At 40.5% G+C, this 24981-nt stretch overlaps 1 protein-coding gene across 3 annotated transcripts; it reads right to left on the bottom strand.

The window, feature by feature from the left end:
- Positions 1-8079: 8079 nt before the first annotated feature.
- Positions 8080-21732, bottom strand: LOC309719130 (uncharacterized protein). 3 transcript variants are annotated; one of them, XM_082555019.1, is made up of 7 exons: positions 21602-21732; positions 19792-19848; positions 13263-13313; positions 12467-13105; positions 12310-12372; positions 10689-11840; positions 8080-10601 (listed from the first exon to the last, which is right to left on the bottom strand). In XM_082555019.1, coding segments are annotated over exons 3-7 (3501 nt in total). In that variant the 5' UTR covers positions 13264-13313; positions 19792-19848; positions 21602-21732; the 3' UTR covers positions 8080-8955. The 3 variants fall into 3 exon arrangements, with proteins under 3 accessions (XP_082411145.1, XP_082411147.1, XP_082411146.1); XM_082555021.1 differs by having other exon boundaries at positions 19792-19817; positions 21602-21679; XM_082555020.1 differs by lacking the exon at positions 12310-12372.
- Between the last annotated feature and the right edge of the window lie 3249 nt (positions 21733-24981).

The raw sequence follows: 24981 nt of genomic DNA, 5'->3' as shown, positions 1-24981 counted from the left end.
ACAGGGTCGTCTGCAGTACGGGGGCCCCACAGGGAACGGTTCTGGCTCCGTTCCTCTTCACCATCTACACTGCAGACTTCTCCCACAATTCCACCCAGTGCTTCCTGCAGAAGTTCTCTGATGACTCTGCAATAGTCGGCCTCATCACTGATGGGGACGACAAGGAGTACAGAGGACTGACTCAAGACTTTGTGGACTGGTGCCAGCTGAACTACCTCCAGATCAACGCCAGTAAAACCAAGGAGCTGGTGGTAGACTTCCGCAGGCACAAGCATTCTCCACTGCAACCACTGAACATCCAAGGTATGGACATTGAGGCTGTGGACAGCTACAGGTACCTTGGTGTTCATCTGAACAACAGACTGGACTGGACTCATAACTCAGACGCCCTCTACAGGAAAGGGCAGAGCAGGCTGTACCTGCTGCGGAGACTCAGGTTGTTTGGGGTGGAGGGCCCACTCCTGAAGACCTTCTATGACTCTGTGGTGGCTTCTGCTATCTTTTATGGCGTGGTCTGCTGGGGCGGCAGCATCTCTGCTGGGGACAGGAAGAGACTGAACAGGGTGATCCGAAGGGCCAGCTCTGTTCTAGGATGCCCTCTGGACCCAGTGGAGGTGGTGAGTGACAGGAGAACGGCGGCTAAGCTGTCATCCCTGATGGACAACATCTCCCACCCCATGCAGCAGAGTGTGACAGCACTGAGCAGCTCCTTCAGTGGGAGACTGCGGCACCCACGGTGTGGGACGGAGAGATTTCGCAGGTCTTTCCTCCCCACTGCTGTCAGACTCCATAATAAAGACTTTAACTGAACAAACACACACATCCACACATGTGCAATAACACTAAGTGCAATAATCTTTTCTGGCATCGTTGTATTTTTACTCAGTTGTATATAGCATTCGTATTCTATTTTTATCTTATTGTATATTTTTATTCTATTTTATTCTACTGTATATAGTATATTATTTTATTCTATTCTGTACAGTTGTGTACTGTATTTATTCTTATTGTATTCTAATTTTTGCGTCATAACTTTTGCACTGTCCACTTCCTGCTGTGACAAAACAAATTTCCCACGTGTGGGACTAATAAAGGTTATCTTATCTTATCTTATCTTATCTTTGTTTCAGGATTATTACATGTCTAAAATAGCCAACAAGTTAAAACGACATGGTAAATGGTCACATGGCTGCAAAGCTTCTGTTCATATGTTGTCACCACAAAAGAAGCTGTAAGAGACATAGTTTTAAAATACATATTGAATTTCAGATCAATGTATTGATCTTGAATCAAACCTCAGATGTCAAATGTTACATATTTTGAGTCTTTTTTTTCTTTTTTCTTTTTTTTTGCTGCCTGTCCCGTTTGGTTCTTTAGCCATGAGAACTATTGTCTTAAGGCCAAGAAAGATGCCCAACGGATTTACTTTATCAAGTGGATCATCAAGGCCTTGCTATATTGGTCCATTTGATTGACCTTTGTTAATATTATTTATTTATTTTATTTTCAGTTGTTACAGATACATGGCTGGGGGATAGGAAAGGGAGAAAGAAAGAGAGGGAGGGAAATAAAAACAGAGGGGAAGAGGGACAGTGAGAAAGGGCACTTAAAAAACAAAACAAAACAAAAAAAACAATCTCCTGGATCACCTGCTGAGAGAAGAAAAAGAGAAAAAAAACAAGCAACAAAGAGAGCAACATAATAAACAACACCATCGCAATAATCTTGCTAAGTGTAAATAACAGTAAATACTAAATTCTGAATGTTATTGTGCAGCACACAAGACCGACAGCGCACAATGTGCTTTCAGGTAGCAGCCAAGAAAGGTGTAGTTTGTGTCTGTGAACACCCGTGTTCACACCTGTATGGATCAGCACACTTGTATTCAAAAGGTTCCTTCATGTAATGGTCTGCTAGAGGGTGTGGGGAGCCATAGCCCCGTCCCACAGACATGAAGCAGGCATGGAGGAGATCCAGGCCCCAGACATCCAGAGGCCCCTAGAGCACAAGAGCCCAAGGAAGAGCAACCTTGCCACCCTCCTGGGAAGAGCTGAGGAGGGCTCCAGATGAGGGGTCACCCAGCAGCCATGGGGCAGAAGCCTGAGGGCCCCGTAGTGACATGCCCGAAGGCTCTGCCAGCTGTGCCAGAGTAGACCAAGTGGACTGAGCCCCAGGCATTCCCACTTTCATGCATACATATACAAATACTCGCAACTCACCGAACCTGGAGACACAAAGGGACACTGACACACAATCATACTCCCCAAACATACTCTGTACCGTCATCATTTTTATAGCGGTGACCCTTCCCATGAGTGATATTGGTAGAGATTTACATGTAGCCAGATCGCCTTCCACTTTCTTTAGAAGTGGGATGTGGTGTCATTTAGTTAAATCTGCAAGCTTGGGAGAACCATTAATACCTAAATATTTAATATTTCCAGATTGTAGTGGGGTAGTAAAAGAATTATGGAGGGAGCAATTAATCGGAAGGACTGTAGATTTTGACCAGTTAATTGAGTAATCTGAAACTCTTGAAAACGAATTTATCAATGCAATTACCCCAGAGACATTGGTTTGTGAGTTTTGGAGAAAAAGTAACACATCATCCGCATAAAGGCTGATTTTATGTTCCATGTTCTTGCATTTTATGCCCTTAATTACTGTATTCTGTCTAATTGCTGCTGCTAGTGGTTCGATAAAAATTGCAACCAGTGAAGGGGAGAGTGGGCATCCCTGCCTGGTGCCCCTCAGGAGACAGAAGCTGGAGGATGTTTGGTCATTTGTTCTGAAACAAGCTGTTGGGGAATTGTGTATGTTGCCCCCCCTGGTGTGAAAGGTACCTGGGAAGGGTGCGAGCCTAGATCCAGCGGCTGTGTATTGAAATAAGGAGGCACAGATCATGAACTTGTTTATGATTCAACTGCAGGATTTATTCTGCAGATTTGCCTCCCAGGGGGGTTTACGCTGCTCCTGAGCGCTATGCGCCACCTACTGGTATTTTTAAGGAATGCCATGGAAGATGTAAGGTGTAATGGGAAAATCCTGAATCAACAGTTAAGGATATAACCAAGACCAAAAATATAACTGTATTTGTTGATGAGTGCCGACCTTTTATAAAACAAGTTTGGTCAGGATTAATTAAGAGGGGGGGTTATTTTCTCTAATCTCTTTGAGAGAGTTTTGCAGATTATTTTAAGGTCTACATTTATAAGGGATATTGGACCATAGCTTGAGGGAAATAAAGGTTCTTTGCCTGGTTTTAGCAGGAGACTAATGTTGGCAGAATTCATATTTGATGGTAGTCTGCCATTTTCCTTGATTTCCTTCAACATTCTGTGAAATACTCATGCCAGAGTTGTCCAAAATTCTTTGTAGAATTCTGCAGAAAGCCATCTGGACCTGGAGCCTTATTATTGGGCATACTTATCAGGGCTTCCTGGAGTTCACCTGGCATCAGTGGTGAATCCAGTGCCATTGCTTGACTTTCTAGTAATTTTGGAAGAGTTACATTGTCAAGAAACTGATCAATTTCACTTTTAGACGGGTTTATTTGTGGTGATTATGAAGTTTCATAGAAATCCCTAAAAATGATGTTTAGTCTTTCAGGGTCACATATTGTGTTCCCATATATTGCGTTTTCTTTCTTTATTTTTATTTATTAAAAAGAAAAGTAAAAAAAGATTTTGTCTTCAGTTAGCAGAGCAGGTATCATGGTTTCAGGTTTTTGGTCATATGTCCACACAGTGTTACAGAATAAATATATATTCTTAGTGCTTATTTTCTATTTATATTCATTTATGTAGGTCAGCAGATTAAAGACGCTACTTTTCAGTTAAAAAGTGTGTGAAAGGTCACAAGTGATGAGCAAGACTAAAATACTGTGCAAAAACAGGAAACTGTGCAGAGGACAGGATACATGTAGAGAGAAAAGTGGAACTAAGTAACACACACACATCAAGTCAGGCCAGAAGAAGTTGTTTTGTTCGAAACTATGTGTGACATTAACAGAATCATCCACACCCGGCTTAATGCTTCAGATCTGCAGAGGGTTTAGCCTCCTGCACATCCCTTTCCGGAAAGTAATGATTGAATAAAATAATTATAAATAATTGACCACACTGAGTCGTGTTTTCTCTGTCCAGTAAAAGAATAAAAGAATTGGATTTGATAACAGAGGTCTACTTGTCTTTTCTCAGCATTGTGCACACAGAGCAACCTTCATATGTTTTTCTCATTTTCTTTGATAGGTGGTATTACATAAGTCCATCATAATGCGGCTAAATGGGTCTGTGTTAGTGTGTTAAATCAATGTCGTCAAAGGAGCTTGCAAAGAAAAGCGTCTGGACTTCTTTAAGTTACTTGAAGACGTTTCACCTCTCATCCGAGAAGCTTCTTCAGTTCTAAGGTCAAATGGTGGAGAGTCCCAGATATAAACCTAGTGGGAGTGACCCCCCACAGAGGGACAAAAGAACCCCCTGATGATCCTGTCCAAAATGTGAACATTGGCATCCTCGAAAGAGTGTCCTTTATCCTTAAGATGCAGATGGACTGCTGAGTCTTGTCCTGTGGAGGTGGCTCTTCTACACTGAACAAAAATATAAACGCAACACCTCTGTTACTGCTCCCATTCCCCATGGGATGGACGTAGAGACCTAAAATTCATTCCACATACACAATATAACCACCCCTCCCAAAAAGTGGTCACAAATCAGTCCAAATGTGTGGTAGTGGGCACATCTGCCATATTGAGATAATCCATCCCACCTCACAGGTGTGCCACATCAGGATGCTGATCTGACATCATGAGTAGTGCACAGGTGTACCTCAGACTGCCCACAACAAAAGGCCACCCTGGAATGTGCAGTTTTTTGCGCTATTGGGGGTCTGGGGACCCAGAACCGGTCAGTATCTGGTGTGACCACCATTTGCCTCATGCAGTGCAACACATCGTCGCATGGAGTCTATCAGATTGTCAATTGTGGCCTGTGGAATGTTGGTCCACTCCACTTCAATCTGAGGTACACCTGTGCACCTGTGCACTACTCATGATGTCAGATCAGCATCCTGATGTGGCACACCTGTGAGGTGGGATGGATTATCTCAATATAGCAGATGTGCCCACTACCACACATTTGGACTGATTTGTGACCACTGTTTGGGAGGGATGGTTATATTGTGTATCTGGAATGAATTTTAGGTCTCTACGTCCATCCCATGGGGAATGGGAGCAAAAACAAAAGTGTTCCGTTTATATTTTTGTTCAGTGTATGTTGTGCCATGCGCTTGTGAAGTGGCTGTTTGGTCTCTCCAATGTAGAGGTCTGGGCATTCCTCGCTGCACTGTACAGCATACACCACATTGTTAAGTCTGTGTTTTGGCGTTTTGTCTTTCGGGTGAACCAGTTTTTGTCTGAGCGTGTTGCTGGGTCTGAAATGCACCGGGATGTCATGCTTGGAGAAGCATGTCAGAATGTTACAGTATATAATACTGCATATTCATCCATCGTACAGATTACTTAATTATTCTGTACTTTTCATGACACAGGTAGTATTATGGAGGTAATTAATCTTACCTTATTACATCTTTATTTAATATTCATTATCTTAGAATGAACAATTGATGTTCTATATTTTTTTAGCAATATAAATGTGATACAAACTCTTCTGCTTTATTAACCTACAATAAATACTAAATAAAAACACAAAATTTGCATTTGCATGTGTATGTGACTTTATAATTATGGAGCCAAGTGTAACTTGTTAACTTTTTCTAACTTTAATATAACTTACAAAAGAAGTGTACGGAACAAATACCCACATAGCAAAACTGGTATGGCCCCGATCTGGCCCACACAATGTGCTTACACATGGCCCACATACCGGAAAGAATGACGGCCCTTTGGTGGCTCAGATCAGGTTTGCCAAAGGTGGCCCATACATGGGCCAGTTGCAGACACACTGCTGGCCCAGAACAGTTTCAGCTCTGGCCCCAGATGTCGGCCTAATGTGTACCTTAATCAAGCCATGTAATAATAACATGTGCAAAAGCAACATGACAAAACTATTGAGAGAGTGAACAGACTGATTCTTACATAGCACTTTCAACTCTCCCGGATTACTCACAGTGCTTTATACAACATGCCACATTCACACACTTTCTCTAAACTGAGTGGTAAATGGCCTGTATTTATATAGCGCTTTACTAGTCCCTATAAGGACCCCAAAGTGCTTTACATATCCAGTCATCCACCCATTCACACACACATCACACACTGGTGATGGCAGCTACATTGTAGCCACAGCCACCCTGGGGCGCACTGACAGAGGCGAGGCTGCCGGACAGTGTTGGGAAGTAACGGAATACATGTACCGCCGTTACGTATTTAAAATACAAAATATGAGTAACTGTATTCCGTTACAGTTACCGTTTAAAAAGGTGGTATTCAGAATACAGTTACTTTGTTGAAATAAATGGATTACACTGCGGTACTTTCCTGTTTCATTTTGTCGCGGGTCAGGACTGTTTGGGTTTTGTTTGACAGCTACGTTCTGTTGTTCCAGGCGGCAGCGTTACGGTTGCCATGGTTACAGGGCGACGCTCTCTCTCTCTGCGACTGTGTGTTTCCTGGGTGAGAGAGCACCTTTTCGTTGTTGTTGTTGTTTTGCTAAGCTAACAGGCAGAATGCTACAAGCATAGCTCTAAAGAATGTAGCATCATGGGCAGTGTAGTCCGTGCTGCAGAGAGAATGGACTGCCATACATGTTATGGGTCTGTGAGCGCGAGGAGGGAGAAAAAGGGGAGTGGAAAGGTACGAGTTGTCATCGAGGAAAAACGGGAGCTGGAAGCATGTAAATATAATAATAACCACTGCAGCCAAGAAGAGAGCCTGACGAGCCCAGTTGTAAGTAAGCTATTAAGACTCGACTGTACACCGTGTTCGTGTTTTCCTCCGAAAACAATAAGTTCCGTTGGAGCAGCCTTTCAACGCCTCTCTCTGTCTCTCGCAAGAAAAGTTGACCCACACAACAAAGTAAAGCTATTTTTCGGCTACGAGCCGACAGGGACCCCGCCGTATTAGTCAGAGGTCCCTTTACTACAGTTCGGAGTCGCGGACCTTCAGTAATAGTAATAAATCACACAGCAATAGTACATTCACGTTTTTTTAAAAAGCATGATGATATATTAAGTAATCCAAAGTATTCAGAATACGTTACTGTCATTGAGTAACGTAACGGAATACATTTTGGGGCATGTATTCTGTAATGGAATACATTTTAAAAGTAACCTTCCCAACACTGCTGCCGGACACTGGCGCCATCGGGCCCTCTGACCACCACCAGTAGGCAACGGGTGAAGTGTCTTGCCCAAGGACACAACGACCGAGACTGTCCAAGCTGGGGCTCGAACTGGCAACCTTCAGATTAGAAGGCGAACTCCCAACTCTTGAGCCACGATCGCCCAGTTAGTGCTTCTTAACTACAGTATTGGATAAAGTGTACACTCACAAACTTGTCAAACCTGCATTTGAAACGTTAGCAACATGGCATTTCGGTCTTCTTACTAAAATAGGAAAATAGGAACATAAACAGTGCCATCTACGCCAGGCCTGACCCACAGCCTGCACACAGACGCTCATTGACACCTTCTGTATCGCTGCCTCGGCCTCTTAGCCCATCTCCCTGTTGAAGCATCTGCCTCCATTCTCCTTCACTATGCTATCAGCCTTTGTCAGCAGCTCTCTGACCTCGATCTGTCTGATTGTTGCCATTAAAGACCTGATATCTCTTTCCACAGTCGTGTAGCAGTTTCTCCACAAAGTCATCAGAGTCTTCTATGTAACTCTCAGTTGTTTCATTTTCTGTGGAAAAGCTCTCCAACAGCTCAGTAAGCTTCAAACGGAATTCCCTTCCAAACATATTTTTTAAACCAGCTTTCTCACTCTGATTGTGTTTAAGCGTTAATATACAAGGAGATTTTTCTGTATATTCAGATATTCATTCAATGTATTTGTGGTACTTTTCACATTCAGAGTTTAATTCAATATTTTCAAGGTTCACTCAATAAATTCAAGGCTCATTCCACACATTTGAGTTTTATTCAATATGAACAAGCATTTTTGAAATCATGAACCTCCCACCACTAGTAGGAGCTGTGATGCCAATGTTTAGGCTGTTATTTAATCACTGACATCAGCAGACAGAATCTGGCAGTAGAGAGACAGAGCCAAAGATTTTTCACCTGCTGTCTTATTGATTGAATCATTTTGGAGTTTGTCAACTCCTAAAAGAAATATTAAATCATATTTGAAACAGTGGACATCTTTGGTTGCTTTTGGTCATTTCATTTCATTGCATGTGTCGAGACAATTGCCTAGATAGAACAACAAGAACACATGGAAAAATAAATTTCCACTGTTTTTTTTTAATCATCAAGAAGAACAGCATAAAGGATATTCATATATATTTACTATTGAAGATTTATAAAATTACAACAAATGTCCAGAAATCTAATAACCAGCTGAAGCTTCTTCTATTGCTTAATATGGTACTACATGAAAATAATCAACATAAAATATACCAAAAAAATTAAACTGCTTCAAAATTTTCTATAACCTGAAGAGTTACATGGCAGTAATTCATACTACACATGTCAATGATTCACAAAAGAAACAAAATGGAACGCAATCCTGAAAGTAAGAATTTATAAGATAAATTAAGAATTCTGTCTGTGATCTATAAAATGGTCACAAATTGACCATAAAATCTATGAATTTGTATCTGATCAGTTAGAAAATCACAAGCAGTTTAATCTGGATTCTGTTGCGCTCGATTAAGTAGATTCAGATCTATAAGCATCAGCACACACACTGGCATTCTCATCTCAACATTTAACTAAATGTACAGAAAATCTTTTATTCATGGAGCTCTGTCACAAAAACACAAAAAAATGCCCTCATGAAATGCTGCAGGAAGATGTTTCAACTTCCAGAAGTTTTTGTATTAGTTCACTCATTTCTGTTTCATGGATTTTCTGCAGGTTTTCTTTTTCATCCTGGTTTTTTGCAATCTTCATTTGATCCTCATGTTTTATCAGCAACTCTTGGATTTTTTTCACGTTCCCTTTCTTCTTGGAAAGACATTTGATCACATCTTTGATTTCTGCTTGATGTTTTTCTCTCTTTTGTTTTTCAGTGTGCTCAGCCAGAGCCTTTAACAGGTTGTACTTCTCATCTTTGTCTTTAATCTTCTTCTCGTGCTCCTCCTTCTGAGCTGCAAACTCTTTGTTGTGTTTCTCTTTGAAATCATTGAACTCTTCAGCTTTCTTTCTGGCCTCATCTTCATGCATCTTCTTCAGATTTTCCACACGTATTTTATAGTTTTCCTCCAGCTGATTTCGTTCTTTCTTCTCCTCTTCTCTCCTCTTTTGATCTTCTTCTTTTCTTTTCTTTTCATGTTTTTCTATTTCCTGCTTGTACATTTCTTCAAGGTTTTCAAGTTTTATTTGCTGTTTTTCTTGTCTCTGTTCATCTTCTTGTCTTCGTTTCTCCCACCATTCACTTCGTTCTTTCTCCCAGGCTTCTTGATTTCTCTTCATCTCTTCTCTGTTCTCTTCCAGCTCTTTGTTCACACTTTTCTTTTCCTCTTTTTCTGAGTGAATTTGTTTGTCCAACATTTCACGTTGTGTTTTCAATTTCTGTCTGTGTAATTCTTCCTCATTTTTCCATTTCCTGTTCTCTTCTTCTCTCATTTCCTGTTCTTTCTTTCTCTCCTCACGCTCCTTCTTTATATTTTCCTCCATCTCCTTGAGTTTCTGGTCTCTTTCCTGTTGAAGTCTTTTCTTCTCTTCCTCCATTCTTTTTGTCATTGCTTTCATTTCTTCCTCATGTTTTCTTTCTAGCTCCTCTCTCAGTCTCTTCATCTCTTCTTCCTTCTCCTTCAGGATTCTCTTCATTTCCTTCTTTATTGCTGCTTCAGCTTCTTCCAGCATCTCATTGGTGAAGCAGTTTCCTCCATTGTCCTTCACCATGGTGTCAATCTTTGTTATCAACTCACTGACCTGTGAGCGGTTTTGCTTATCATAGTTGTCAAACACATGCACCCTTCTTCCACAGTCAGAGATCAGCTTCTTAAAGGAATCTTCTGAGTTTTCAATGTATTCTTCAACAGACACTTTTTCATGTTTCAGTGTGTCTCCTTTTGTTAAAAGAATGATGGTGAACTTTTCTGAATTCTTCCCAAAACCTTTCCTGATCAGTTCCAGTGTCTCCTTCTCCTCTGGGGTGAATCTGCCAATCTGTAACACCAACAGGAAGACATGTGGTCCTGGAGCCAGGAGGCTGATGCATTTCACCATCTCCTCATTGATCTCTTCATGTGATAAACTGTTGTCAAACAGTCCAGGAGTGTCGACCACAACAACAGGACGGCCGTTCACGTCACCCTGTTCTTTCTGACAGCGCTTGGTGACCGACTTTTGGAAAGGTTTAGATAAAAATATATCTTGTCCTAGAATGGTGTTTCCTGTAGAGCTCTTTCCACAGCCAGTCTTACCTATCAGCACAATCCTGAGACACTCTGGGCTCTGCATCTCTTCATTACCTGCATACAATGTCAACAATCAGTACTGTCTACCAGTCTACATCAAACATGGGTTAGAGGGAAAAAGAAGAAGAAGAAAGTACTTACAAGCAGCAGTGCTTCTGTTCTGTGCAAGTTGGGTGATGCATTTCTCTTGTTGTAACATCTTCTCTAGTTGGGCTTGTCCAAATGTGTACATTGTGTAGCAGTATGGTTTGTCTTTGTGGACACTGATTTTTTCCACAGTTTCCAACAGCTGTGGGATCTGCTGTTTGTCTTTGATGTTAAGAACAAAAGATCTTCCTCCACAGCTCTCACAGAGCTCCTGGATGTCCTGGTTTTTCTTTACAAAGTTAACAACAGGTGTAGCTTTAGGATGTGAGTCCACAGTGAACAGAATCATGGTGAAGTCATTGACTCGAGAGCTGAATGTGTCCTGGATGGTCTCTAACTCTCCCTTGTCTTTATCAGTGAGGGGAGCCACAGGTAGGACCAGGATGAAGGCATGGACACCCTCAGGATCACAGAGGGAGATACACCTGAGTGATTCCTCCATCACTGCCTCCTGAGGTTTTCCATACAAGGCAGGCAGCTCCACCAGGGAAACCCAACGTCCACACACCTCTCCCTGATGTTTAACACACTCTGATGAGTTGGAGGCTGAATGAAGCTCAGTCTGACCTAAAATGGCCTTGGCTGCTAAAGTCTTCTCTGCTCGTCTCCTCCCAAACAGAACCAGGTTTAAAGATGGTTTGATGCTGTGATCATATTGATTTGTCATTTCCTGAATCTTCTCCATTAACGATTCATAGTTATCTTCAAACATGTTGTAGTGCCTTCCTCCACATTCTCTGAGGACTTTATTCACAGAGAAACTCATTTCATTCTCATGTGTGATGACGACCATCGAGTGTTTAAAGGCACTGTGACCAAACAGACTCAGGATGAACTTCAGAGTTTTTCTGTTCTCCTCAGTGAATTCAGAAGGTTTGACCAACAGCAGCAGAACATTTGGTCCAGGATGACAGAGACTCACACAGCTCTTCACTTCTCTTCTCATGTCTTCCTCAGACAGACTGAACAAGTCTGGAGTTTTGACTACTGTCAGTAGTTTTCCTCTCCACTCTCCACAGGAGGCCACAGAGTGCATGATGGGTGATTGTTTTTGGCAGTGAAATCCTTGGTGCTCAATGATCAAGTTACCAAGTCTTGTCTTCTTATCTTCACTTTTGCCCAGCAGCACAATCCTGAACGCAGACACTGTGATACAACAACAACACAACAATAACACAAATTAATCTAAAATCACAACACTTGGCTTGTACGAGGAGATCTCTTCAGTCCTCGGTATGCTCAGAGAACCTTTAGTATTACTCATCGATTGACTTGGTCAAATGTGATGTGATGTGAGTCACACTTAAAGATTAAAATCCAAACACCCACACAGTTCGTCATTGTGTGGAAATGTGTTAAACATTTACGCTTTTTGCACAACTGTTTGTTTAATGTCAAAGTTTAATGTTAAATTATTAAGTTTAAACAACCTCAGCTGACTGAAGTTCTGCACAAGCCTACTAATATATATTATTCATCCATTTTCTTCTTCTTATCCTTTTCAGCCTCGCAGGGGCACTGGAGCCTATCCTAGCATAATTAAAACTGTTGATGTTCAGACCAAAAAAGGACAAAAGAATGATAACAGGATGAGCCCTGAGAAAATTTTACTTACTGTTGGACAAAGGTGTTTTTCCAGAAACTTGAGGATTGATTTGTTTTAATTTATTGGGAAATCCTGTGAAAATAAGAAATTGCTATGCTGATTATTGAATCATAGATGTTGTATATTCTGTGTATTTCATTTTTGTCAGAAGAGTTTCTTATCTTACCTGCAGCTTTAACAGCGTCAGTGATAGGAGTCTTCGTCTCCTTTTTTTGGGGGGGTTGTTGATCTTTTGATAAATCCTGTTCTGTGTCCTCAAAAGCTTCATAGCTGACATGCTCTCCATTGTTGTCCTTTGTAATTTCACCCAAATGCGTTAACAGCTCTGGAAGTTCAACGTTGATCCTCTTCAAGTATCTGCATTTACATTTTTTGATCATTTCATTTAATGCTGGACTCTTCATGAAGTCTTCCACAGAACCTGAGCTCTCCTCTCTGGGTGCTGAGATCAGTATCAGTGAATGATCAAATGATCGATCACTGTAACCTTGAAGGACTCTGCAGAGTCTCTGTTTGTGTTCTTCTGTAAATTTTTCAGGCTGTACAAGCAGCAGGAACACATGAGGTCCAGGATCAGAGAGTTTTGCACAGTCTTTTATAAACTCTGTCAGATCTTGTTGGGAGGTGTTGAGAGGAGGCAGGTAGGGGGTGTTGATGACAGCAATTTTTTTGCCCTCCAGTGTACCACTAATTCTCACACACCCTTTAGTTTTACTGGTGAACACAGTATCTCCCAGTAACAGATTCCCTAATTCATTTTTCTCAGTCCAGTTGCTCCCCAGCAAAACAACCCTCAGCTCAGACACTGTGGGAAACACAGATTTAGAAAAGGTAGCTAAACACAGACATGCACCATACTGAAGAGTGATTCCCTTTGTTTCAGTGAGGTTTAAATCCAGAGGTTTTAGTTCTAAATTCAGATATATTTTAACTTCTCACTAACACAGTTCAGTGTAACTCACTCTTTTTTGGCAGTACTTCAAGGCTGCTTCCTGTCTGGGGAGGCTGATGCTCTGTGATGTAAAGAGAAACAAAGATAGATAGAAGGGAAAAGACAATGGATGGATTGAAATCTCCAAAAGTTTAATCTGTTCATCTGGACGTAGCATTTTGTGGGAGAAATGTTTCATCATCATCAGGTGACGTCTTCAGTCTCAGCTGACTGCAGGTTTCAATCTTATAAACAGGACATTTGCATAATGACTGAAACCAGCCCACTGAAGGAACAATGGGCTGGGAGGTCAGTTCCTTAATCTTAATTATGCAAATTCTCATGACCACTGATCAACAACCACTGATCAATGGCCATGAGTCCCATTCACAGAGAGTTGGGGAATGGCTGCAATCACAGCATTGTAAGATGGTGACAGATGGACCCTTAGGCTCCCTCCTCGATTCAGAGATGGTCTTTCCCTTTTCACGTAAATGGCCTCCTTGACTCCGCCCTCAAACCAGCGTTCCTCCCTGTCCAGGATGTTACATCCTCATCATTGAAAGAGTGTCCACTGGCCTGTAGGTGTAGATAGACTGCAGAGTCCAGGCCTGACGAGGTGGCTCTGCTGTGTTGTAGCCAGAGGTTGTTTGGTTTCCCCGATGTATAAATCCTGACAATCCTCCTGCACTTAACAGCGTATACGATGTTACTCTGTTTGTGTCGAGGGACCCGATCCTTGGGGTGGAACAATTTTTGGCGCAGCGTGTTTTGGGGTTTAAAAGCCGCAGAGACCTGGTGTTTAGAAAAAATGTGTCTCAACTGTTCTAATATTCCTGACACGTACGGGATCACTACAAGTTTACAGCAAAAACCTGTAGTGTTATTGATCAGTGGTTGTTGATTAACGGTCATGAGAATTTGCATAATTAAGATTAAGGAACTGACCTCCCAGCCCATTGTTCCTTCAGTGGGCTGGTTTCAGTCATTATGCAAATGTCCTGTTTATAAGGTTGAAACCTGCAGTCAGCTGAGACTGAAGACGTCACCTGGATGAGTGACGAAATGTTTCTCCCACAAAACGCTACGTCCTGATGAACAGATTAAACTTTTGGAGATTTACTTTCCTGGATGATTAAGCATGCTCCTATGGAATGCCAGGACTGCCATAATGAATTAATTAAATACACCATTAAATAATTAATTAAATGTGGCAATAATTAATTAATTAAAATTGGACTTAATTAATTAATTAAATAGTTATGACACATGTAATTAATTAATTATTGACACATTTAATTAATTATTGACACATTTAATTAATTATTTAATGATATATTTATTTATTTCATTTTGGCAGTCCTGGCGCCTGGCTCTCATCTTGAAATAATTTTATCTGTCAGCCTCACCCATCAAACTCAGGGGGCGGGGTTAACGCTGATCGAGTCAAAACCATTGCTTTGGCCTGGGGCCCGTTCTTCGTACCTCGCTAAGTAAGTTAGCTGGATTTGATTGTTGACGATTTCGCGTGATCTTGGATCGTTCGGTTCCCCGAAGCTCATCCGGGACTTGCTGCCATAGCAACAGAGCCGTAAGCCTAAACCTGCTCGGGAGCAGGTTTACTTTATGTAAACAGGATTAGATCGCGGCCACTCAGGTATGTCCGCTTCATTTATACGAAAGCAACAGCGATATTCCACCACTGTTTCACCATAAATAAATATTATCAATGTAACTAAAGATAATGCAGCACTTGATCCTTTTATTGATGTCACACAGGTCATTTCCTAAAAAAGGGAAATGTACTATTAACATTCTATTTCATGTATGTGATTATTACAGATGTAATTCATATTTCAGAGTAGTAATTGTAAATTACTTCATGTAATCAAGATGAGAGACCACGGCTATAAAAGCGAAGGTGGATTTGGGAAGCCTGTTGCAGCCATGTCCTGTCCGTATACGCGAGCCACCCATTGAGAAGGTGCAAGATTGATAAGGAGAGTTTTCAGAATTCAGCGTATATTGCGGGACAGACAGGATCCTTTAGCTCAGCGCGACAGTGTGCTCATAGAGAGATATCGATTTTCCCGTGAGGGTATTATTCACTTAACCAACTTGTTGATGAGGCGGTGCAGGACCACCACCTGTCTTTTTTTGCTCTGCCCTTTTCTTGGTTGCTGTTATGAACAAACTAACAGATTATTCCAGGGTCTCTTTCCTAGAGACGAAAAGCAATATAAGTGATAAATATTACCATTCTGTAGAATATTCTTATATTTCACTTTTACTTGTTCCCATGTTCTAGTGGGTCCTGTCGTGGCTCTAATGTTAAAGGGGATATAATATAACATATTATAATATAATATAATGTAATATAATATTGGATAATATAGTGTAATATAATAAATCTACCCTACCGCCTACTGGTGTTGGCCAGAGGGGCCGATGGCGCGATATGGCAGCCTGGCTTCTGTCAGTCTGCCCCAGGGCAGCTGTGGCTACAACCGTAGCTGCTTCCACCAGTGTGTGAATGTGAGAGTGAATGAATAGTGGTATCGTAAAGCGCTTTGGGTGCCTTGAAAAGCGCTATATAAATCCACTCCATTATTATTGTTATTATTGAATTACTTACGAGTTTGATTTGTCAGCAACTTCCTGCCAGCCCTCGCTCCTTGCTTTTGCAGCCTTTGCAGTGTTCCCTTGCGTTTTAATTAAACTCTGAAACTCCTGAAATCCCTCAATCAAGAGTTCTTGCTCTGCTGCCGAAAAATACCGAGCCGAGCGCGCTCCGTCGACATTTTCGCCGACCAATCAGAGGGTTGCCGATCAATGTTTCTACTATCGATGTGTAGCCCCTTTTACGACACCCAGTGATCTCACATTACTTCATCCAGCTGTACTAATCGTCAACAGCAGGTGTGTTCGGAGAACCGGATTAGCGAGCTCACGGTTAGCGCGATGATTTGGTCTTGGATGTGTCATTTGATCTTGGATGTAGTAAGCGACGTACGAAGAACGGGCCCCTGGTGGCCATTGTTTCTAGCACACAACAACCGGCATGTGGAAGCTAACAGAACTGAGCTTTGAAAAACCCTGTTTGTGTGTCACCAAATACCGTTTTAATATTTTTTTAGCCAAGAATGTAGTGGTTTAATCTTCATGTGTCTGGTCGGTTTGTCAAGATACAGCCTCTTTGCAAAAGTGTTTCGATGATTTCGGAGATGTCTGCCCAGTCTCACGGCAAAGCGTGGGATAGACCCGCTCGCCTCGCAAGCAATCCCACCGACAAAGCGCAGGCCCCGGTACACAGCTGTAGTAACCCCCGCTGACTTCTTTTACTGAGGTTATATTTATCGGTGTTTTATTTCCTGATGTTCTTATGTGTCCTACGTGTTTCAGTCGCCAATTCTGAATTATAACTAACATTAAAAACATGTTTAAGGAGGAGAGAGAGCAAATAAATCTGTTTGACATCTGATCTTTGGGTTTTTGTTCAGTAATCAGTGTGACCTGTGTATAAACACATAAAAGAGATAACGTTGGTGTTTCCGTCATGTAGTAACTGCTGGCTTTAACTGTACAAAGGTTGTTCGACACTATGAAACACATACAGACTTCATGATGTTCGGCTAATATTTTTATTGTGAATATTAATCATGCTGACCTCGCTCTGTACACCACGGAGCGAGGTCAGCATATCCACGATATCCTCAGCTCCATGAGTTAACACAAAGTTTCCCAGCTGACTATCTAACTGCCAACTATTCCAGAGACGTGAAAATATACAGCATAAAGAAAAGTGTAAGAGACTCAGCAGCAGATTAGAATAACAGTTATACATTTAATAAATCACCAAATGAATCCAAGAAACGAGCAAACCTGTTCCGACAATTTGAGTTTGTATTCCCTCAGCTGCAGACTCGCTGCTGTTTAAATGTTTGAAAAGGAAGATTAGATATAAAAAACGTCAAACATAGACTCAGTCTGCCTTCACATTTGATATGAGGCCAGCACGTATAGTGGCTGTGTCCTGTTTTAAGATCATACATGTAAAATTGTTGTCTGACCTCTGTCGATCCAGCCGCTCAGAGTCCGTGGTTACCATGGTTACTGCATAAGCAGCTATAATGTTAACAGCTGGCACTGAGGAAACCTACCGGCAGCATGGGTGTTTATGTTTTTCATTGCAAAAGAACCGTCTGAATGGTTAACTGAAGTTAACTTGGATAAATTATAGTTAAGGAGTATCACAGATAACGCCCACGTGAGCTGTGTGACTGTTCACCACTACACTGAAATCAGCAGGCTATTACTGAAATACACGTGCTATATCATAAACTATGATATAAACAGGGAGGTCCTATTAACATGTTTAGTTTTAAAGGACACCTTCCTGCCTTTAGTCTCATTCATGAGCAGTATTAGTTTTCTTCTAACATCCAGAAGTCTGCACGATGTGTTTCATAGTTTGTAACCAGCCTTTGACAGGTAAACATAACATGACCGAAAAAGCAAAAAGAGAGAGAGAGAGAGAGAGAGAGTGTTGACATAAGAGAAAATGCTCTCAATTATGGAGACAGGCAAATGGTTCATTTATGTTTGATGTGTGTTTATTCCTCCCTAAATATCGTCGGTGAAGTTTGCCATGCACGTCAGATTTTCCTGCGCATTTTTATACCTCTGCCAACAGAGAGAGAAAAAAAATCACATTCTAACAGACAGCTGGTGCTTAGAATACAGTTGAATAGCTATTAAAAAACAGATGCTATAATATTTCTGTCCAGGTTGCAGACTTCATGATGAACATGCTGTTGCAAACTTTGCTCCTCTCGGTGGAAATGCGCCTTCTCTTTCCTCTTTGTATAAAAACGTTATAAAAGTCAGTTTAATCTCAAAATTCACTGTTAAATCCAAAACACACCAGATAAAGAAAAGCGAATAGTTCAGTCTAACACATGTGCCAGTGAACCATTAAACGTCTGTGAAACTATGCAGTTATGAAACGTAACTTTAACCTCAGCCAAACCGATTTGCTCAGTTGTAAATAAAACAGCGAAGTAAACGTGACCCGACAGACAGAACCTGAGTGAATGAAGTCCAGCGTTTAACCACTGAGAGCTAAAACTCAGCTGAGGTTTGAAAGCTGTGTGCTGGTGATTGGACATCAGCCGCTGATGAAGCTGTTCGCCTATAAAGTGCTCTGTAAGGAAACGAGCTCCAGCAGCTCTGCGCTCGGGGAAAACACTATATTTACTTATCTTGTGCAGAAAAATGCGCTGACATTGCGTTATATCGAGCACCGGCTGCCCAGTTAAACTGTGACTATCACCAGGTAACTAGGCGTGTTTCTTGAATTAGCAGCAGGTGTTAAACAGCTGACAGATGAGGAGGAGGATGCATGCAGGTAAACTGAGGGTCTGCTGAGCTGATCGCTGGTTTCGTGAGAAAAATGTCAGCTCGTTCTTTATGTTACAGAAGCACAGAGACACAAAACCAGGCGGAAAGAGACGATCGCTCGGTGAAAATGAGAACCTGCGAATGCAACATGTGGAACATGGAGAGTGGAATATGTAAACAAACCGGTTAACTAACCCCCTGGGTGCACTCTGCATGCTAACTGTTAGCAGAGCTAGTGAAATCTCTGAAAACATCTGAGCACTTTTGCAAACATGTTCTATGTTGACAACCTGACCAGACATACGCCGCGACATTCGCGGCTAAAACACTGTTAAAAGTGTAGCTGGTGACAGAAAAACGGGGTATTTTAAAACTACACCACCACCATTGCTGCCTGTGATTTGATCTGCATTCTGGGATAACTGGCTGCCCCAAGTCTACACAAGCAATCGATTTTCTAGGATCGACCTGTTTTGACTTACTTTGCACGGCAACCAATCAAATATTAGAGAAGCTGCATGGGCAGTGTTAACCCCGCCCCCTGAGTTTGATGGGTGAGGCTGACAGATAAAATTATTTCAAGATGAGAGCCAGGCGTCAGGACTGCCAAAATGAAATAAATAAATATATCATTAAATAATTAATTAAATGTGTCAATAATTAATTAAATGTGTCAATAATTAATTAATTAAATGTGTCAATAATTAATTACATGTGTCATAACTATTTATTTAATTAATTGATTCCAATTTTAATTAATTATTGCCACATTTAATTAATTATTTAATGGTGTATTTAATTAATTCATTATGGCAGTCCTGGCGCTCCATATTCATCAAGACGATGGACTGAAATTATTTTTTTGGAATTTTTGGGATGTTAGTAAAGCATAAGAAAGCACATTTCTTAATGTATTTAAATTATTGTATTCAAAAACATTGTCGAAACAAATAATTTTATTAGGTATCATGTTACTTAATAAACACGTTGTGCTGTTCGTCCCATAAAAAGACTCAAACATAAATTAAGTGGCTTATTATTATGCTTTAGATTATTTTCTTTCACAAAAACAGAGATATTATGACACCACACACTTTTATCTACAGAAAGGGAGATGCAGTCATTTATTAGCATTAGTTATAAATTCTGATTGAACTCACCAGTTACTGTAGTTGCTGAGGTCACACTGTGGGAAATATGAGTTATTCGACAAACAACTGCAAGAAGATAAAATCAGAGAAAATAAGGCACCAGTTCATAATACAGGTAGGTACTAACCAGCTGGTACAGTAGACAATTGAAAATAATAGGAGAAAAATATTATCATGAGTGTCTTACTGATAATTATAATTAATAATTCACAGTTCTAAGGACCATGCTGCTCATTGTGCTTTTAGTGCATAGTGCTGAATAGAGAATTGGTGAAGGGACAACTATGTAGGCATGTGTGACAGATTTTTAATTATTACAAAATTAAAATTACTAAAAATGCAGATCGAAAATTATTAGTCAAAAAGTTGTAATAATTTTGACAAACACAGATAGAAGCTGGAGGAGGTAGCTTGGGAGAGGGAGGTCTGGGCTTCCCTGCTTGGGCTGCTGCCCCTGCGATCCAGCCCCAGATAAGCAGAAGAAGATAGATGGACAGTCTGTTACTGTTCTTATTATCTTAGAGCAACTGTAACTACATAATTAGGGATTAGTTAAATATTCTGATCGTGATTCTGATTCTTCTCAGTAAACGTTCAGTTTATGTCAGAGGGGCCCAACAGTAGCTAATGATGAACCCTGGTTTAGGACAAACTTGGTAGTTATGTTATTGTGTTAAAGGAAACCACACTTCAACCATTAAGATGGAAGCTTAATAAACAGACATGATTTGTTTGCACAAAAAGCAAGAAGAGTTTCAAACTTAAGGCAATAAGAAGTAGTGGCTGAAAGGTTAAAAAAGCATGAAATTAGATAGTGCTATTTATCTTTAATACCAGCCAGAAACATCTTAATATGTTACCTTTCTGAAGATGTTACCACTCCTTTTGACCTGTGGTGTGACTATAACCTTCACCTCTCAGTGAGATAGAGTACTTGGAACTGTTTTATTCAGACCTGCATGTTTGAACATGTTCCAGAAATTCAGGTCTGACTGGCTCAGGTCCAGAAATAGAAACTGAATGTAGTTGGAACAGTTTGTCAGTAAATAAACATTTGGACGTTGTCAAGGATTACTCAGGTAGTCTAGGAGAATAGGGACATTTATGACATGTTCCAACAGATAAACCAGACCGTGTAGAGACTTTCAGTTGCACATGGGCCAACAACACATTAGTACCTCAGTTGGTACCTGTTAAGAAAGAAAAATAAAGGTGTTATAACTGTGAGCGTACAGCCAATGGCGCTATGCACCTTTTTCTACCTCTGTTTTACATCTTAACTAAGTTAAATAAGTAAATAATAATTTTAGCATCTGGCTGTAAGTTCTTTCACTGGCCATCTTATTGTTTTAATGCATTATCAATAATCAGGCCCCATCTAATCTTAATGACCTTGTAGTACCATATCAGCCTATTAGAGCACTTCGCTCTCGCTCTGCAGGCCTACTTGTTGTTCCTAGAGTATTTAAAAGTAGAATGGGAGGCAGAGCCTTCAGTTTTCAGGCCCCTCTTCTGTGGAACCAGCTTCCAGTTTGGATTCGGGAGACAGACACTAGCTCTACTTTTAAGATTAGGCTTCAAACTTTCCTTTTTGCTAAAGCATATAGTTAGGGCTGGCAATCAGAGGATCAAATTTTACATTAAACTGTAGAAATCCGTTGTTTTCGGGCTTTTTCCTGTATTTCTGCTTCAAACAGTTAAAGTACTTTTCCCGAGTTATTTAAAGTTGACGGTGTGTGTCTGAACGAACAGGAAGCTGTTTCCAGCGCCGTCAGCCAAATTACCGTGACATCAGTGTGTCGATATAAATTTGACTCACCTAACGACGATCAGTAATTTATCAGTGGTCGCTGATTGATCAGTCAGTAATGTCAACACCGAAGCTTCGTGTGGTTTAATGAGCAGCTCAGCAGCAGATTATTACAGGATCTGAAAATATTTCATCATCGCCCGAGTTTGTTTTGCTGCAAAACGCCCAACCGAATAAAAACGAAAGCGTTTAAAATGTTCCACCCCAAAAAGGTGGAGACTGCTGCGTCCCCCTCCCCCCCTTAAAGATGTAACAGTGTGAACGAGGTAGTTTCGATTTTAAAATGGAACTTGTGTGAGTTTTATTTCATTTATATTTTGTCACAGAAGTTGTGATCTATTTAAATTTAAGTGTGATTAGTGGAGGAGACTTCACAGTCTGACCTGCAGCCTCCTGCAGACTGAGTCTCAGAGTGAGTCTGTCTCCATGTGGTGTTTACAGAGAATACTTACGTTAGGTTCACATTCAATAATAAAACATATTCTGGGCAAACTGGAGACAAATCTCTGCCTCTTCTATCTGCTGCACTCTACAAAGGAAATCTTTATCAAAACCATCTTCTTACAGTCTGTCTGTCACGTTTGAGAGAAAAGATGTGTTGCAGCTAATAGACAATAACCTATGAGTACGCTATGCAACGTGACTACTGAATGCTTGTGTAATACTGTTGTTTAGAGTAGAGTGGGGACAGCCTGTAATAAAACTGTCATTTCGAGATTCGCGGCAGCGTGTCATGCAGGACGCATCTCCCTTCTAGAAGACTTTTGTAAGAAGATAAAGTGTGAAATGGTCTACTGAGCAGTGTTTTGTCTTCCATCGGATGCCTCTGAGGAATCAAAAGAACTCGGCGAAGTGTTAACATTTAACAAAAGCCTGTACATGAAAACGTATTGTTTCAAATTCTGAATTGATATTAAAGTAGAAGACTACCATCTAAAATCATTACTGACTTTATGCATGTTTATATTATTATGATTATTATTGTTGTTGTTGTTGTTGTTAATAGTAATAATAATAATGACACATTTTATTTATAGACACCTTTAAAGACCCTCAAGGTCACCTTACATTAGTACAACAAAATAAAAAGTAAGTAAGTAAAATTTATTTATACAGCACATTTCACAGATAAAAATCACAAAGTGCTTCACAATAAAAACAGACATATAAATAAAATAATATAAAACAATGAAAAAAATTTATTAAAAGCTTGTTTGTATAAAAATGTCTTCAGCTGCTTTTTAAAAGAGTCGGTAGAGTCTAGACAGCGTAAAGACAACAGCAGAGAGTCCCACAGCCTCGGTGCCTGAAAAGCTCGATCCCCACGTGTTTTAAACCTGGTACGTGGGATCACCAGTAGCCTCTGACCTGAAGACCTAAGTGCTCGGGATGAAGCATGAGGTTTCAACAGGTCAGAGATATACTGGGGAGCTTCACCGTGCAGAGCTCTAAAAGTTACGACTGAAATTTTAAAATGAACCCTAAAATTTACAGGCAACCAATGAAGAGAAGCCAAAACTGGAGTAATGTGTGACCTCTTGTTTGTACCAGTTAAAGTCTTGCCGCTGCATTCTGTACAGACTGAAGGCGATCCAGAGCTGATTTGTTAAGACACGTAAAAAGACCGTTACAATAATCCAAACGAGAAGAGATAAAAGCATGAATCACCTCAAGTTCTGCCTTTGACACTAGTCTGAGTTTAGAAATGTTTCTTAGATGATAAAAACAGCTCCAGACAAGTTGTTTCTCAAGAGACATTGAACTGTCAAATATAACACCTAAGTTTCTGAGACTCAACTGAAATGAAGGGTCTAAAAAACTGATATGCTGCCTAATTTCTGAGAGCATGTGATCAGGTGCAACAATCAAAGTTTCTATTTTATCTGCATTTAAATGGAGGAAATTGTCATTTAACCATTGTTTGATTTCTGACAGACAATTATTTAAACACGACAATTTATAAAACTCAGAAGCTTTGAAAGAACAGTACAACTGAGTGTCATCAGCATAGAGGTGATAAGAAATGTTATTGTAACGTCTGATAATGTGGCCTAAAGGGAGGATATACAGCAAAAAGAGAATCGGACCTAAAACTGATCCTTGAGATAAAAAACTGATGTTTCAGACAACACGATTCATACAGTCAGTAAAGAATCTGTCAGATAGATACGACATAAACCATTTCAAAACAACATCAGTAATCCCAAACAAGTCCTTCAGCCTATTTATCATGATGCTGTGATTACCAGTATAAAAAGCAGAGGTGATAACAGAAGCAGAACGGTGTACTCTCCTGACTCTGCTGCCATCAGAGTGTCACTAGACACTTTCAGTAAAGCGGTTTCAGTAGAGTGTAATTTGTACAATGTAGATGCCATCACCAGTGTGTGAATGGGTGAATGACTGAATGTAGTGTAAAGCGCTATACAAAACCAGGCCATTTACCATACTGGCCTGTAACAGTTTGGAAGAGATGGGTCCACATTTGGTTTCTTTAATATTGGTTCAACAATAGCTTGTTTACAATAGCTGGGAGCTGAGCCAGTATAAAGAGAAGTATTAATTATTTTCAGAATAAAGGGGCCAATAGAGTCAAACACACTAAAGAAAAATGATGGAGAAAGTACATCAAGGGGGCTTGAAGTCAGTTTCATTCACCAAGCAGAGCACTGATGTGCTGTAAGGTAACAGGAGTAAAAGACGAGCAGATATCAGAGGTAAGCAGCGTGTCAGTGTGATACTGAGAGGATGATGGAGAAATATCTGACGTGATGGCAGCGACTTTATTAACAAAATAGTTTAAAAAGTCATTACAATCAGATTTGGTGTAGACTGGTACATGAGGATTATCAGGAGAGACAACATTCTAATTGTATCAAACAACATTTTGATTTCCAAAATATTCGCTTCTGGCATTTTTTATCATGTCGTTAAGGGAGGAAATTGATTCCTTGAGATGTACCCTGTGAACCTCAAGCTTGGAAGCCTTCCATAAACGTTCTAATTTGCGACAATATCTCCTAAAATTTCGAATATCTTTATTTATCCAGGGACAGAACTTTGAACAATGGACAACACTTTGTTTCAGAGGTGCCGCTGTATCTAAAATAGATTGATTGTTAAAAGACAAAATTAGTGAATCCACATCATTATGAGCCATGCGACAGTCAAACATGGCAGAGAACCTTCTATCACCATCCTGGGTTATAATCCGCCTTTGAATCATCAGTTTAGGAAGTGAAGGATCCACATAAAATTATAAATTAAAAAATATGCAGCTATGGTCACTCACATGGACATCCTCCACACATACATCATGTATATTTAAACCCAGGGAGAAAACAAGATCAGTGTGTGGCCCTTTGTATGTGTGGGGCCAGAAACTGCTG

This window comes from Aulonocara stuartgranti (genome assembly GCF_965226115.1).
Source record: "Aulonocara stuartgranti genome assembly, chromosome: 12".
In the NCBI taxonomy this organism is placed as follows: Eukaryota; Metazoa; Chordata; class Actinopteri; order Cichliformes; family Cichlidae; genus Aulonocara; species Aulonocara stuartgranti.
The sequence above is the reverse complement of the archived record's forward strand: the minus strand, read 5'-3'. Positions and strand labels throughout refer to the sequence as shown.

Bases quoted from the DNA above. Each gene is read 5' to 3' on its own strand.
- LOC309719130 (XM_082555019.1), bottom strand. The intron at 11,841-12,309 runs GTAAGTAAAATT...GTTGTATCACAG, and splicing joins AAAAACACCTTTGTCCAACA to TGTCTGCGTTCAGGATTGTG. The intron at 10,602-10,688 runs GTAAGTACTTTC...CATTGTATGCAG, and splicing joins GAACAGAAGCACTGCTGCTT to GTAATGAAGAGATGCAGAGC.